General features: G+C 39.1%; 1 protein-coding gene across 1 annotated transcript in view; it reads right to left on the reverse strand.

Annotated features, from left to right (window-relative positions):
• LOC126260965 (exocyst complex component 4) overlaps positions 1-16,974 on the reverse strand; it is a 239,737-nt gene that overhangs the window by 166,567 nt on the left and 56,196 nt on the right. The window contains exons 5-6 of the mRNA XM_049958489.1: positions 13,420-13,634; positions 4,890-5,043 (exon numbers count right to left, since the gene is read on the reverse strand). Coding sequence (XP_049814446.1) covers positions 4,890-5,043; positions 13,420-13,634 — 369 coding nt within the window. The remainder of the gene's footprint in view (positions 1-4,889; positions 5,044-13,419; positions 13,635-16,974) is intronic.

Here is a 16,974-nt window from a genome sequence, read left to right on the forward strand (position 1 = left end):
GGAGATGCTGATTAGCAGATAGGCACAAGAAAAAGCTGTCAGAAGGTGAGCTGCTGACATCACACTGTAAGCAGCAGCCCATTACGGGAGAGGCAACCAGATGGTGGGGACAAGGAGGACACAGGGCTGGGGTGGGTGAGAGATAGCAGGGAAGGGGTAGGGGGGGTCGTTAAAGTGCTGCTTGTGGGAATGTACAGTACAAGGTGGAGAGAGGGTTGGGATAGGGCAGATAGGGGCAGTAGGAGGTTAGACTGAGGGCGAGGGGTTATGGGGTGCAGGAAAGACTGAGGACGCGTTGTTGGAATAGACGAATAGAGGGCTGTGTAGCGCTGCAATGGGAACAGGGAAGGGGCTAGATGGGTAAGGACAATGACTAATGAGGTTGAGGTCAGGAGGGTTATGAGAACACAGCCCTATATTTCACCACTGCATCCTCAGTCTTTTTACTTCTCTCCTTTTCTGCAACCACCCCGCCTATCCTCTGTCTAACCTCCCAACTGCACCTAACTACCCTACCCCTAACATCTCCCCACCTTGTCCCTGTACATTCCCACAAGCAGCACTTCAGCATCTCCCACCCCTACCCTGCTATCCTTGGCCTCTCTGCCTCAGCCTCCTCCTTACCCCAAACACCTGGTTGCGGCTCCCATCATGCCCCGCTGCTCACAGTGTGGCCTCAGCAACCAGAAATTGTTGATGTGTGTGAGAGTTGTGTTTGCATGAGTGTTTATGTGTATGTTGTCTATTTTCAATGGCCTTGTTGGCCGAAAGCTCACTTGTGCCTATCTGCGACTCAGCCTCTCTGCATATGGTGAGCAGCAACTACCCTTTTCATAATATTGTTACATTCCATCCCGGATTTACCACTGTTTGATGAAGTGTTGCATGGGCAAATGGCTGAAACACAAGGAAGTTTCATCCTTATGAAACAGAACCTTTGCCAAATCCTACAATGTCAAATCCCCACTGAATCCATGGACACAATTAAACACTGTGTGTTAAGTTTTGAAATTGATGAACATGTTAACAAAGATGGACAATACGAAATTAAAATTATGACACAAGAAACAAACAACAGTTGACATGTTCTTCAAACACCTGTGAAGATGGGACGATGCATTGTAATGTAGCATAGTTAGGTTAACATGTAGAGTATATTAATAGCTTTAGCAATGAAAAACTATATTATCAGTAGTGATTCACTAATGGGGGAAAGCAAAATAAACAAAGTTCCTTTCTATTAAGAATATCTTTCTAAACTCCATCTCCCTTTGTGAATAAATAAATTCATCACAAGCCAAGTTCGTATTTATTTTATTTATTTATTTATTTATTTTTTATTTACTCAAATTGTTTAAGGTGGTGTCACACCTCTATTAACCAGTTAGTTTATTTATGCACAATGTTATATTTTATGAGTTACATATGAGTATTGGTGTTACTTATTGACAGAAACATTTAAACTGGATGTTAATGTGATTAACATATACTGTATATGCAGGAGAAATTCACATACAAAAATCCCACTCAAACTGAAGTTAAATGTTGATATCTGAGTCTTTTAGATACTTTCCTAAAAAGGGGTTCATATTTTGGAGGCTAGATCTATCTATGCTCTAGCGTCAAGTGACGCACCTGCACCTCAATTGGCTATAGGCTTAAATGTACATGTCCGGCAGCCTGGATATCGCCATTGTCAATATATTCAAAATATTTTTGCTTCTTGTGTGTTAATGAATAATTCTGAGTTTCTGGGTGTGATATTCTGGATATATTCTTGAAAAGGCACATTCAGAATTCTAATTTATTGATATAGCATATCAGGAAGTATGGTATTACGAGACTGCTTATTAATTCAAAAGTGCTACTTTTAATTATACAAATTATGCATTTCCACTGCTGAAAAAAAAAAAAATCAAATCATTACCAATTTAGGTATTTTTCAGTAACGCATTTTCCTGATGATGACATTCAAAAAATGTATAAACAAGATTCCACTGTATTTCCATTTTTATGCATGATAAAATGGGAACAACAATTTTGCTGAGCTTCATTAGGGGAAGATTTCTCATACAGCTGCGAGTCTACTTGAACATGAGCTTGCGAGCTTTTAATACATAAAGATGTGCATGCTTTAAATTTCTTCAGGGTGCTACAATATTTATATAACTTCTGCTACAATATTTATCTGCTGCAATATTTATATAACTTCTCATGACGGCCTTCCCTTATGTCAATAGGTACTGTTTCCCTGTTTCTTTTTTCTGGCCAGTTAACATACACGTAGTAGTCCAAACAAACCTTTTGGTGTCCTAGTTTATCAATAATGTAAATAACACTATCTTTATTGATTTTGTGTCATATTTCATCATCTGTCACCTAGCAGTTGGCACGAATGCTGTGATCAACATGTTTTATGTCTGGTGTAGTTACTGCAATGGTTAGAAACCACCAGACTGCAGTGGGTGGTCAGGCACTCTGCTTTATTTGTCCAACAACAGTCACACTATGGCTTTCAGATGGTTACAAAAACCAAATGTATGTGCTGATATAAACTGCAACAACCAAAAAAAATTCTTTGGCCCCTCATGCCTTCAATGTTTATGGATGATTGTTGCTGTTCGCACTGTATGTGCACCAGGTATAAAATAAGAATTATATACAGTTGGTAGGCAGCGTTCATGAGGTGCATATGCATTGCTGTGTGAATGTGTGTGTGTGTGGGGGGGGGGGGGGGGGGAGGCACATAATTAAAATCATTAGAGTTTCTGACAGGATGCTAGAGGCTAGAATAAATGTTGATGTCACATTTTAAAGTTTCAGTGTGGAATAATTTAATGGAAATCATGGCATGTAAGCATTTTTCAGACTATCTACAATTTTTATTATTGCAGTTTGTGTAACAAGCAAAGCAATACATGAGAAGTTTGTTACCCTGTAATTCGTTGTTTTGACTTGCAGCCTTTCATTTTTCATCTCATCATCTGATCCAGAATGAAAATTGTCATAGTAGTCTTAAAAGGTTTGACATAATGTGTTATGCAGAAAATAGTGACTGTTGATACACAGCAGAGGAAAAGAGAGGCTAAGATTGGAGCAGTGGATGAGACGGGGAGTAACGTGAAACTGCCATTTCAGCAGAGTGATACGAAGTGTAACAGGACCATTAATGTTTTCAATATGCACACTTATTAGGAAGAGTTAGGAGATTGTGCCTGTTCAGAGACTTAGATGACTATTTCAAATCACTAGATTATTGTAAGAAAATGCAGACTAGCAGACATTATTTCTACTTGGTGTACTGAATGTCAGCTCTTGTTCAATGTTTATAAATGTAAGACAATGCTCATTGCACTGTTGACGACAAGGTCATTAGAGACAGAACACGAGCTTGGATTGGAGGAAGAATAGAGAAGGAAATTGACTGTGCCCTTTGAAAGATCCATTCTAGCAACTGCCTTAAGCAATTTAAGGAACTCTAGTTGTGGATCTGAACTGCTGTCCTCCCCAACATGAGTCCAGTGCCATACTGATGTGCCACCGCAATCATTCAGTAACTGATATGCAAGGAAGACCACAAAAATCCAGTTGCCATCATCATATAAACAGTATATTGGTCCATTACAATAACAAGAGATTAGTGTGTGTACTAAGACACACAGACACCTGCTACATATGTGAATGCAAGATTAAAGGATATTGCCAATACTGATTCAAAATACCTTGTTTCATGTAATGTACACTGACTTGTAGGGAGCACGTGTAGATGGAGACTTAGGGAGCACGCGTAGATGGTGACATATATGATGCTCACAACTTCCTGGCAAATTAAAACTATGCTGGACCACAACTTACCCTTGGAACCTGTGACTTGTGACTTTTGTGAGCAAATCCTCTTCTGACTGAGCTATCCCAGCATGACTTAAGACCTGCCCCCAGAGCTTTACTTCTACCAGCAACTGTCTTAAACTTTCCAAATATCACAAAGTTCTTGTACATACACTGTGTGACAAACACTCCTGGAAGAATGTATACTGTAGGAAAATGACATAGCAACAGACTACGAGATTCTTTCTCGAATGAATTTCACTTGGTAGCAGTATGTGCACTGATTTGAAACTTGTTGAGTTATTTGGAAGACAATGATGTAAAAGTGATTTGATAATTTTCTTGTCCCGTATGTTGAACAGGGTGACACAGGGCGTCCATAGCTGCAAGGAATGATTTGAATAGAATTTCAGCACCAGTGGTACTTTTATTTTACACACAGCCAGATTTTGCCCACAAGCCTTTATGAAGTGAGGATACTTCAAGAATTGTGAATCAATTCAGGTACAAGGCCTTGGGAGCCGAAACCGGCAGTGTATAAAATAAAAGTGCAACTGGTGCTGAAATTCTTTTTAAATATGATTTGTCCCCATGTATTTGGTTTGTTTCTTCAAATTCTCATTTGTTTTATCCCTAGAGCTGATTGTATTTATCTTCTAAAAATTTTCTTAAAAATGATGATTAAGTTTTCATGCTCCTCAAATGATTTTTCAGATTTTGCTATGCACAATTTTGATTAGTGGTCATGTCATCACTGTACATTTCACACATTAACATTAATGAAAGTTTCCTGGATGTATTTCTGTTCACAACTGTACTTAATTCAGAAAGAAATTGTCAAATAAATTAAGTTTGAAATAGGCTTATTTATTTTACATATTTTCTGATAATAATATAAAAAAATCACAGTTTACGGTTCAAAATGATGGGTCTCCTACAAGTGTAAGTGTCTTTGACCTCTACAGCAACAACTTAGAGACAGACTGTAAGAATAGTATATTTTAACATACAATAAATTCTTCATGATGCAGATGTGAATGTATGTTTAAATGATGTCTCACCTCAATAGCATCTGGCAGCTTATGCAGCAAGGCTAAACATTCTACCAAAATTGCCATGAAGTGCTCAGAGCTAGCTTCTGGATCTTCTAAATCTGTATCTTCCTTGATATTCATTAAGTCCTCATTTTTTAGTTGCATCGGTCCCGGACTAGCTCTATAAAAGTAATGTCATTTTCATATTAGCTTGTAGTGCAAAATCATGCAACACTATAACCACCACAATACATGCTATTTAAGCAAACACACAAATGTATTTTTCAAATTAATTACAACACCCAACTTTCAGGTTTTAATGAACAACTAGCCATTCAGCTAAATTTTTGACATTAAAGAGATTGTTGCATTCTGAAGAGCTACTAATGTCAATTAAACTTACTGTTTAGATGCACAGCTGAAAATATTAATTGTACCTGTTAGTGTGTTCGGACACAAGGCAGGAAGATTAGGGTTTAATGTCAAGTTAGACTGAGTACAAGCTTGGAATGAACAAGAATTCAAGATATTGGCTGTGATCTTGTCATAGTATGTATCCCAGCACACATATACAGTGATTGAGAAGAAACCATGGAAAAGCAACATCCAGAGATCTAAAAGAGTAAATGAACTCTGTTCATACCAAGCTGGTAAACTTTGAGGAAAAATGTTGCAAAGATCAACAAATGATAAGTTTGAATTTAAAATAATTAGTATACAGCTGCAATTATTAGTTTTTATGTCATTTAAATGTACAAAAAATATTAACTGAATATAATTCATTCAGAAAATTATTAAATTGCATTCATAGTCCCGCAGCAACTGTGAATTAACTGAACATTTGTTTCTGTATACGGTAACATATCCTGCAAACATTTTCTTTCACAAATAATTTACATTCTTCAAGCTATTTATACCAAACAAAATTTATTTATATCCCTTAATTACCTAATTAGGGGTATTATAAAAGGCTAAAGGGGCCCCTTCTGCTACATAAGTAGCCATGGAAGGGGAATTTTATAACTGGTGCAGAAATCTTTGTGTGATGGTTATTATATTACAAACATTATTGAGCTGATTGTCAGATTCAGTGCTTTCACTTGTGATTTAGGTTCTTTAGGGGAAGCACTAATACCCAAATCTCCAGATGTCACACACTCAGATCAGTGCAAACATTGTATGTCGATAGCATATCAACCACCACACCGATTTAGTGCTATGTGCTGTTGTCCAGAAGAACATGCATAACGGTAATTAAAAGTAACACGAGAACTATGGAGCACATAAAAACTGTATCTGTCAGAAAATTTTGTGTAAAACTTATGTGGGTGATTTGGTAGAGCGTGTGGTCATCGTACTAAAGGTCTCACATTCAAGCCCCACAGGTGACAACTTTAAAAAAAAACTGTTCATGCATGAAACTCTCATATGAGAGAACATTTTCCTAACACGTAAAAGGACTTTTTGGAGTGTGTAGCAGTGTTCTTTTGGCAGTCTGCTCTCACTTTGTTTGCTGAACAATATGTACTAATTATTGATGTTATGATTTTGTTGTTGTTGTTATTATTATTGTTATTATTGTTACTTCAGCATGTAATATGCAGTTGTTTGTTTATTTTTCTCTTCCAATTGTATATTCTGTGAAACTACCAATGTTCTCTACAGGTTACGAAGCAAAAGCTGACTGTCAGGAGAACATTGCTGTAAGCTCCAAACAGCCCTTTCACATGTCATAAACATGTTGTTGCATATAATACTTTCCATGCATAATACAGAAAGAATAAAGAATTGTCATCACTGGTGTTTGAACGAAGGACCGTTTGTTCATTGATTCAACGCTCTACCAACTTCCCTGTGGGATATATATATACATATCTGCTACCCACAGTTATGCTTTTCTATGCACTGTTAATCTGGATTACTTTTAATTTATGTTTACGTCCATTCTGTTGGATGACAGCACATAACACAAACTAAATTGGAATCTTGATTTATACTCTATCCACACACAATGCTTTGAACCGATCTGAGTGTCTGACATCTGGAGGTTCGGGTGTTAGATGTAGTATAGGCATTAATTTGAATAAAGACCTTAATTATGCAATTACTGACAGTCAGGTATGCCACTAGTAATTCTCAAGATATTTGTGTGAAGATCATATAACTCTGTGCAGTACGATTCATTCTGAATGAAGCGTTTTGAGTTACATACAAGGTGTGATAAAAAAGTAACAGGAATTTTTTAATTTCATGGGCCTTATACATCCAATTTTCAATGTTTTTTATCTTGTTGGTGCACATGTTCCTGATGTATGATTACATTTTCAGCTGCTTTGAATATTTAGTTTATTGTTGAAAGTTGAAGAGGTTATCCTTGTTTCCAAGTGCTCAGCAAATTTTTACTTTCGAAAACCATGGATCAAAGCATATGCATTAATTTTGCTTGAAAACTGGAATAAAATGCAGCACCATACCCAAAATGTTGACTGTTGCTTTTGGCGAATCTACTATGAGTAAGACAAGAGTTATGAGTGGTATAAATCTTTCAAAGAGACACTTAAGTGAAGACTGCCCTGGACGCCCTAACACATCAATTACTGACAGCAATGTGGAAGAAGTAAAGAAAATGTTTCTGGAAAATCACCAAAACAACATCAGAGAGGTTGCTAATGATATCATCATAGCCTTTGGTTCATGCCAAGCAATTTTTATGGATGTTCTGGCCATGAAAATTGCAGCAGCAAAGTTTGTTCCAAAATTATTGAATTTCAACCAAAAACTACATCTCATAGACATCATTCAGGAATTTCTGAATGAAGTTGATAACAATTCAGAACTTCTAAAGAAGGTTATAACAGGTGATGAAACTTGAGTATAAAGGTATGAGATCAAAACCAAGTCCCAGTTGTCCCAAAGGAAACTACCTGAAGAGCCAAGACCAGAAAAAATTCGACAAGTCCAATCATGTGTGAAAGTTCTTCTCACTATTTTCTTCGATTACAGTGGGACAGTGGATTGTGATTCCTGCCTAATGGCCATATGGTCAATAAGTTATGATGCCGTTTGCATGAAGATATCTGAAGAAAAGTACCAGAATTGTGACAAAACTACTCATGAAAATTGCATCAAGATAATGCTTCCCCTCATATCTCAATGTCACTTTGTGATATTTTCACAAAAAAATAAAACCATTATGTTGTCTCAGCCACCGTATCCACTGGACATGTCTCCCCTCCAACTTTTTTCTATTCCTGAGGCAAACGAAAGGACTTTGTTTCGCCACCACTGAAGAGGTAAGAACAGGATCGCCGAAGAAGCTGAATATCATAATGAAAAGTGAATTCCAGAAGTGCTCTCAAGACTGTAAAAGCACTGGCACAAGCGTATTATAGCTGAGGGGATTACTTTGAAGGAAACAAAACTGATGTTGATAAAAATATAAAGAGAACTTAAGAAAAACAAAAATTCCATGCCTCATATACTAACTCTAATTTTGGAAAAGTATCAAGAAAAGGAGGGATTTTACAGGTGGAAGCATCTGATGCTCCAACCGCCAAATAGTTTCATAATATGTTATATGTCCTGCTAAGGGACTAATTCTTTCCGTGATTATGAAGTATCCAGTCTGAGAAAAACTGCAAATGTCCAGTTCTGATTTTTACAAGGCTTATGCTTGAACTTTTTAAGGTAAATTCTTGAAAACAACAGAGCAGCAGATTAAATACAGTTAGGTTGAAAGAGCTAACACAGCAAAACAACGAGGCTTGGGTATACGTTGAATTAACTTTCGCTGCTTGTGGAGACTTTTGTTGGAAAAGTTGTGCAGGAAATTTCCCAACAGATTAAAATTGTGTGTTGTACTGGATTAGAACCTAGAATCTTACCTTTTGTGAGCAGCAGGTTCTTTTCAATCTGAACTACCTGAGAACCATTCCTGACCCATTCTCACAGCTTTATTTCCACATGTACCTCCTATCCTACCTTCCAAACTTTACAGAAATTATCCTGCAAAACTTGCATTTGGATTGTATGGGATACAGTACTGGCAAAAGTAAAGTTGTGAGGATGAGTCATGTGTCATGTTCGGGTAGCTTACTTGGTACATCAGTCCCCGCGAAAGGCAAAGGTCCCAGGTTGGAGTCCTAGTCTGGCACACAGTTTTAATGTGCCAGAAGTTTCAGCACAGCACACACTCTGCTGTAGAGTGAAATTCATTTTGGAAGTTGTGCAGGATTTGTTATATTATTTCATCAAAAGCAAAGTTACTTATGAAACAGTAGAATGAGCACTGCACACAATATGTCAAAAATGCTGTAAAAACCTGGAGAAGTGACCTATCCATTCTTATGCACTAAAAGATAGCATTTAATGATATGACATATATGAGATATACAGGTCGATATGGGAGATGGATAGCTTTGAGACAAAGAATACATAGGAAATTTTAAAATTTATGTCTGCTTATTTACATTAAACCAAAGACCATCAGTTGCCATTTAATGTAGGCCAGCTTTATTTGCGAAAAATAATGTCACCGAGGTGATGCCCATCATTCCAATCAGACGATTCAAGTATCTTCTCCACATCCCCCATCACAGAGACCTGTGTCTCTGCAGCAATGCCAGCAATTTTTTGCATGATTGCATTCTTCAACACATTCCAAATTTTGCAGTTTGTGGTTACAGACGCAGCTCTTGAGGTAAACACCCCCCCCCCCCCCCCCCCCCAAAGGAAAAGTCACACAGTCACACAGTGACATGTCTGGAGATCTGGGAGGCCAAGGAACATAGGCAAAACATGAGATAATTTGTCCAGGAAACATGCACCAAAGAACTGCCTGGGACCTTTGCCTTTCGCGAGGAGTGATGTACCAAGTAAGCTACCCGAGCATGACACATGACTCATCCTCACAACTTTACTTTTGCCAGTACTGTATCCCCTAGAATCCAAATGCAAGTTTTGCAGGAGAATTTCTGTGTGATGTAGCACTTCCAGCTGGAAGCAAACATGTTTTCAAGGGATTTTTAGCCTTCTGAGTTCTGATTTCAAGAATGTTTCATGCAAACGAACACACTCAGAATAAATTAGTGACTGTGGCCCCATTTTATTCAAAAAAATATGGTCCAATAACACTGCAAGAGGCAAGGGCACACCAGATTATGACTTTTTCAGAGTGTAAAGAATGTTGGTGAAAAAGGTGTTGATGTGCATGAGCCCAGTAATGCAGGTTCTGTTTATTGACAGTCCCAATTAAATGAAAATGAACTTCATCACCCATCAATAAAATAACATCATCGCTCAAAATTACTTGTATTCTGCAAGTCTTCACACACAGCAAAATTAGTTAGTTTCAGTTGTTGTACAATAAGAAATTTGTATGGATGGAATTTTAATGTAGGCAAAATTCGTCTGACTGACTCACAATTAATAAAATCTTCTCAGGCATCCAGCTGTGTCAAGTGGTTAAAATCACACGAGCTTTTGATCAAGCTCTTCTCAGCCATTGTCAAGTGGTAAATTACTGCCGTCTCACTGTGACCTTATCGTTATATAGCGGCACTGCTGGCTGTGATTTCACAAGTGTTCTGTTTCTAGCCACATGTAGTATTTTCATTCTGTGCCTACCGCACCCGCTTCAGCCTCCCACTGGCTGGGAACCAGGCTGTGCTGAGCTCAAAATGCTGTCCTTATTGATAGCGTTTTCAGATATTTTTATTTCTACTGCTTCTTTTATGACACTATCCCAAAATCCCATCATCCTCAATGACTGATGTGTCGTCGAATAGAATTTGGTGTGGATTTTCTGAAGTGCATTCTGCCACAGCTGATTTTTCAGGACAGAGTAGGTGTAAGCACTACTTGTGTTCAGTCTGGCATCACTTAACAGTGGATACTGCTTGGCTTACCTAGTAGCAGCCATATTAGCATGGTATTTTGTACACCTCAGGCATTCTAAGTGCCAGATCGTCCTCCACAGTTTTCATAAGCAGTCATATTTCTTCTGGGGGCCTGAATATTGATTAGACGCTGTGTCTCTTCAGGAGCCAGCTTCCAACAATTTCCACTTTGAGCCACACAAATTTCTTGTTCTCTTCTTTGGTGGTGTTTTTCCTGTGTGTCTCACCAGTAACAGCCTCTGATACCTGACAGTGATTGTAGCTGTTTTCATGGAACACTTTTCAGAGGTGGCTTAGTCCTAGTTCAAGACTGATTGTTAGTTCACTAGCATGACACCTAGCTGACCATCCTTGGCTTCTGACTATTGCTTCCCTTACCCTTGCAACATTTTCAGCATCTTGGGCCTGTATGCCTCTTACTCAGTGTCAACCAAGATTGAAACATACATAAAACGCTAGTTGTGTAGCTGTAAAAGACTCACCACTTCTAACAAAACTGTCATAGATGAACAGACAACGTTTCTAAGTTTCACTGCTCCACTGTAACTGAAATGGCATCTTGTGTGGAGAAAAACTATCCCCCTCCCCCCCCCCCCCCCAAATCTTTTCTCACTACTGCACTCTCAGTACAGCCCAGTTCAAAATCAGCCATTTTCCATGTGTCACATTGCACATGTGGGAGGCATCATAAACTATAAATATAAATTAGGGCAACTTACAGAGCACAGAAAAGTGAAACACAATCATCACTAGTCTAACCAAGAAAGGAAGACAATAGTTATACGGCTCTGATAGATGTTAAAAATTTCTCAATACCCCGAACTGACCCCAAAAGAAAAACACACCTCAGAAAACCACAAATCACAAAGAGACAAAACCTTCTTCACAGAGGAAAAAATGGATAAGGATGATTCCGGGACAAAGAAACTCTGGTTGTTGTGAGGATGAGGAGAACAAAAAATTCCAAAAGGTAGCATTAGTGTATTCACTTGTAATTATGTCTACTTACAGTACTGTGCTTTCACCTCCTGAAGCAAGAACTTTATAATTTTACAATAACTCACATTTACACATAACTATTTTATATTTCACATAACATGACAAAAGTGTTCAAAAGAATGTAGGAATCTACAGCTTACACATTAGTATATACAGGGTTATTACAAATGATTGAAGCGATTTCACAGCTCTACAATAACTTTATTATTTGAGATATTTTCAATGCTTTGCACACACATACAAAAACTCAAAAAGTTTTTTTAGGCATTCACAAATGTTCGATATGTGCCCCTTTAGTGATTCGGCAGACATCAAGCCGATAATCAAGTTCCTCCCACACTCGGCGCAGCATGTCCCCATCAATGAGTTCGAAAGCATCGTCGATGCGAGCTCGCAGTTCTGGCACGTTTCTTGGTAGAGGAGGTTAAAACACTGAATCTTTCACATAACCTCACAGAAAGAAATCACATGGGGTTAAGTCGGGAGAGCATGGAGGCCATGACATGAATTGCTGATCATGATCTCCACCACGACCGATCCATCGGTTTTCCAATCCCCTGTTTAAGAAATGCCGAACATCATGATGGAAGTGCGGTGGAGCACCATCCTATTGAAAGATGAAGTCGGCGCTGTCGGTCTCCAGTTGTGGCATGAGCCAATTTTCCAGCATGTCCAGATACACGTGTCCTGTAACGTTTTTTTCGCAGAAGAAAAAGGGGCCGTAAACTTTAAACCGTGAGATTGCACAAAACACGTTAACTTTTGGTGAATTGCGAATTTGCTGCACGAATGCGTGAGGATTCTCTACCGCCCAGATTCGCACATTGTGTCTGTTCACTTCACCACGAAGAAAAAATGTTGCTTCATCACTTAAAACAAGTTTGCACTGAACGCATCCTCTTCCATGAGCTGTTGCAACCGCGCCAAAAATTCAAAGCGTTTGACTTTGTCATCGGGTGTCAGGGCTTGTAGCAATTGTAAACGGTAAGGCTTCTGCTTTAGCCTTTTCCGTAAGATTTTCCAAACCGTCGGCTGTGGTACGTTTAGCTCCCTGCTTGCTTTATTCGTCGACTTCCGCGGGCTACGCGTGAAACTTTCCCGCATGCGTTCAACTGTTTCTTCGCTCACTGCAGGCCGACCCATTGATTTCCCCTTACAGAGGCATCCAGAAGCTTTAAACTGCGCATACCATCGCCGAATGGAGTTAGCAGTTGGTGGATCTTTGTTGAACTTCGTTCTGAAATGTCGTTGCACTGTTATGACTGACTGATGTGAGTGCATTTCAAGCACGACATACGCTGTCTCGGCTCCTGTTGCCATTTTGTCTCACTGCGCTCTCGAGCGCTCTGGTGGCAGAAACCTGAAGTGCGGCTTCGGCCGAACAAAACTTTATGAGTTTTTCTACGTATCTGTAGTGTGTCGTGACCATATGTCAATGAATGGAGCTACAGTGAATTTATGAAATCGCTTCAATCATTTGTAATAGCCCTGTATATTTCATTCCCTTTCAAGTAACATTACAGGTATTTTTATTAAACTAGCTCCTTAAACAATTTAGTGAGGATGAGATGAGACTTTTTCAGAAAATGTTTCTAAGTACATGGAGTCAGTCATTATTATCACACAAGACATGGAAACATTGTGTATATTAATATAAGTACCTGCTTCCCTGACTGATGTTAGTACCAGGATCTAACAAGTGTCTGGAACTTTTCGTGGAAGCACGAAGTTCAGAGCCCCGTTGAAATGGTGAAAGTGAACCCGACAGCAAGTTGTCACGTCCAGACCCCTGGCGGCGCAGAGGGATGTTCTCCTGAAGCTTACGGTGTGTGTACAGCTGCTGGCTCAGCTCCTCGGTAAGTTTCGTGTGCAGTATCTACACGTCAACATCGGAGAATTGTAAGAAACATTTGTATGACAAAGAAGCAGTAAAGTACAAACAGTATGCATCTCTCTCTACTCAGTGGAGAGTACACTATACATTCACACTCTTCACTTCACTATTCAATGTAAATATCCAAAGCAGAATACATCACCTTGAATGGTTTTAAGCAGGTCATCTGAGATTATTTTCAGAATGTTATTAACTGCATGTGTTTCCAATTCTTACTTTGAAATACAGAAATATTTGAAGGAATCTTCAAAGCTTACACAGTTTTGTCTCTGTTGTTGCTTCGTCAGTTGTTACCTTAGCTGATGAAATGTAATAGGTATTCTATGTTTTCAACTGCTTCTCTAATCCTATTTTCATGATAGCTTTCCATATTCTCTCAAAGACATTTCCAAATAGTTTTGTTTCACCTGTAAAGTCTAACATGTTACTATTAACATTAGCCTGAACCTCTTGCTTTCTCTTTAATTACTGCAGAAGGGGAGAGACTAGAATGAATGGAGAGGGGGATGCAGAGGAAAAGGGGACATAAGGGAACAAGAGAGAGTGTAGAGGGTGAATAAGGGAACAAGAGTTGGTGCAGAAGGTGAGGCAAGGGAACAAGAGTGCGCACAGAGGGTGAGGCAAGGGAACAAGAGTGCGCACAGAGGGTGAGGCAAGGGAACAAGAGTGGGCACAACGGTGATACAAGAGAACAAGAGTGGGCTTCAGTTTGTCACCAATGTGTAAACCTAGACATCTTGTCGCTGTTTTGCATTGCAAAGTTGTGTTAATTAGCTTAATAGTGGGGTTTTAAGTTCACCTTTTAGTAGTAAGTACACTGTTTTATTAGCTGCAGTTGTTGGTTTATTGTTGTTACACCATTCATTGATGTCTTCGAGGAGCTGTGTAGTCTTTTGTTCTAAGTGTCTTCCTGAGTTTCCTGACACCAAGAGCAAATCATCAGCATATGGTACTATCCCCTTTGTTCTGTCATCTCTTCTAGGCTGTCTATCAGTGGCTCAATAGCAATGACCGAAAATACGGGTCCACATATGAGGCAATTTTCTTGGCAACCCTTTGGTGCCCTGTCTGCCATTCTACACTTCTATCTCTGCAATAGTCTAGGAGGCTGTTATATAAAACTGTTGGGATTTGTATTTGTTTTCTTTGCAAATAGCGCAGGCCACAACAGGCTGTCAAAAGCCCACGATATATCAATTAATATTGCCACCCCACATTCGTCCTGTGTGCTCTGGGTTATGTGTACAGCCCTTTTTACTGTAATGTCAACAGACTTGTGTGGCATGAACACATACTGATGTGGACTGAGGCCCAGAAGCTGTCTGTGTAACTGTAGTCTGTCACACAATAGCCTCTCCAGGACCTTTCCTAGTAAATTCAGTTTACTGATCAGCCTATATGGTTTTGGGTCTGTTGAGCCCTTGTCCTCTGGTGTTTTTTTTTTTTTATAATCACTGCATTGGCTGTCTCCCAACAGGTGCGTACTCTCCCTTGCTGTAAAAAGACATTAAGTAAGTCCGTCAAGGCTGAGGATGATCTGTGGTGCACCAGTTTTAATGCTTTCTGAGTCAATTCCATCTACGCCCAGAGTTTTTCCCTCTGTAAGTTTTGTTATTTTCAATGCAAGCTCTTCACTAGTGAAAGGAGTAGTGATTCCACCATTTATGTAGTTAATGTCCATTTGTCTGCATAGGTCTATGTGATGGTGTTAGTCATGTGAAGTGTCATCATCTGGCAGGAGCTTGTTTAACAGGTACTAGGCCAAGCATCTCCAGTCCTACATCATTGTACCGTTTTGTTGCTTTATTGTTGCCATTACCACTGGTGTTTTTATTCTCTCAGATTGTATCTTGAAGGGCTCCCCTTATATGTTATTCTGTAACTTGGACCTCACAAAACTGTCCCAATGGTCCTGCCTCGTTTTTTGTAATTCGTTTTTGTATCATCATTTGGCTTTAAGGTATTGTTGCAGTCTGACTTCATTTTCTTGTGTTGTCTTTGCTCATTGGTAGTATCGTCTTTTATATTGGGAGTTCTTCCTCAGTTTTGTTAATAATGTCGATCATGGTATACTTCGTTTATGTATGTCACTGATTAGTGAGATTGCAGCAATCTGAGCCTTCTGTAGTAGGTCACTTAATATGCATACTCTGCAATCAGAACATCACTGGGTGGCGTGCAAGGCAGAGAGAGAGAGAGAGAGAGAGAGAGAGAGAGAGAGAGAGAGAGAGAGAGTGTGTGTGTGTGTGTGTGTGTGTGTGTGTGTGTGTGTGTAATTATTGGACTGTGAGTTGATCTGTCATGTAATTGCCAATCAGTGATATGTGTTACGGATGTTCTGTTTGCTAATAAAATGCCTCCAGCATTTTTACAGTATGTCGAGGCTTGCCCTGCCTCACTGAGCACAAAATGCACTCATTTATGATGTCCATTATAACTTGTCCTTTACTTTTTGTCCAATCAGCATGCCAGAATGCTGAGTATGTGTAAATGTCCACGAAGATGAGTAGTCTTTTTACCCTGGAGAAACCCGACATTTCCCTCACCGAGTTTGCGAAGGATCCTATGTCATGTGAGTACTGCATGAATAAATATGTGACTATTTGTGATTTCCTTCCCTGTGTAATTTCTGCTGTTACAAAATGTTCAGTACATAGTTGCATTATATTTGTCACACTGATTTGTGTGTTTGTTACAACAATTGCTGCTTTGGCATCTTTCAATCATTGGGTTGGGAGACCAGGTATTTTACCGTCACACACATAAGGTTCCTGTAAATAAACAACAACTGCTAATACTTTGTCCATCAACTTGCTTAGTTTTGTACTAAACATTTTACGCCTCATACAAATCAGATGTACTCATGATGGGGAATATCTTGTGTATGCATAGCACTTGGGCCCACTTTCTTGAAACTCAAAGTAAATGTGCCCATGTGCTCTCACTAAGTCCTTGTAGATGCTATTTACATCCACACCCTCTTCACTACATGTACACACCACCCCTAGGAGTCTACACAGCTTCTGTTTGTCAGTCGGAAGGTTTTCTGTTCGTGGGACCATGAAATCAGCCAGTTCCATAGGTGAATAACATATTTTATTACCTTCTGGATGATTATGTTGTGCTACTAACAGTAGAACAGTTTGAAATATGTCTCTGTTTTCGAGTCTGCTTAAGCAGGTGTCTGTAGTGAATTGTTATTCCTTTATCATGTTCCTGTTTACTGAGATACTCTTGTGATGGGCTGGTTTGCTCATTTGTGTTTGTTTTTAGTGCTTTTGCAGTTGTTTTACTTACCATAGTTATATGTTCTCTATTGTTT

Source organism: Schistocerca nitens, chromosome 5, assembly GCF_023898315.1.
Source record: "Schistocerca nitens isolate TAMUIC-IGC-003100 chromosome 5, iqSchNite1.1, whole genome shotgun sequence".
In the NCBI taxonomy this organism is placed as follows: domain Eukaryota; kingdom Metazoa; phylum Arthropoda; class Insecta; order Orthoptera; family Acrididae; genus Schistocerca; species Schistocerca nitens.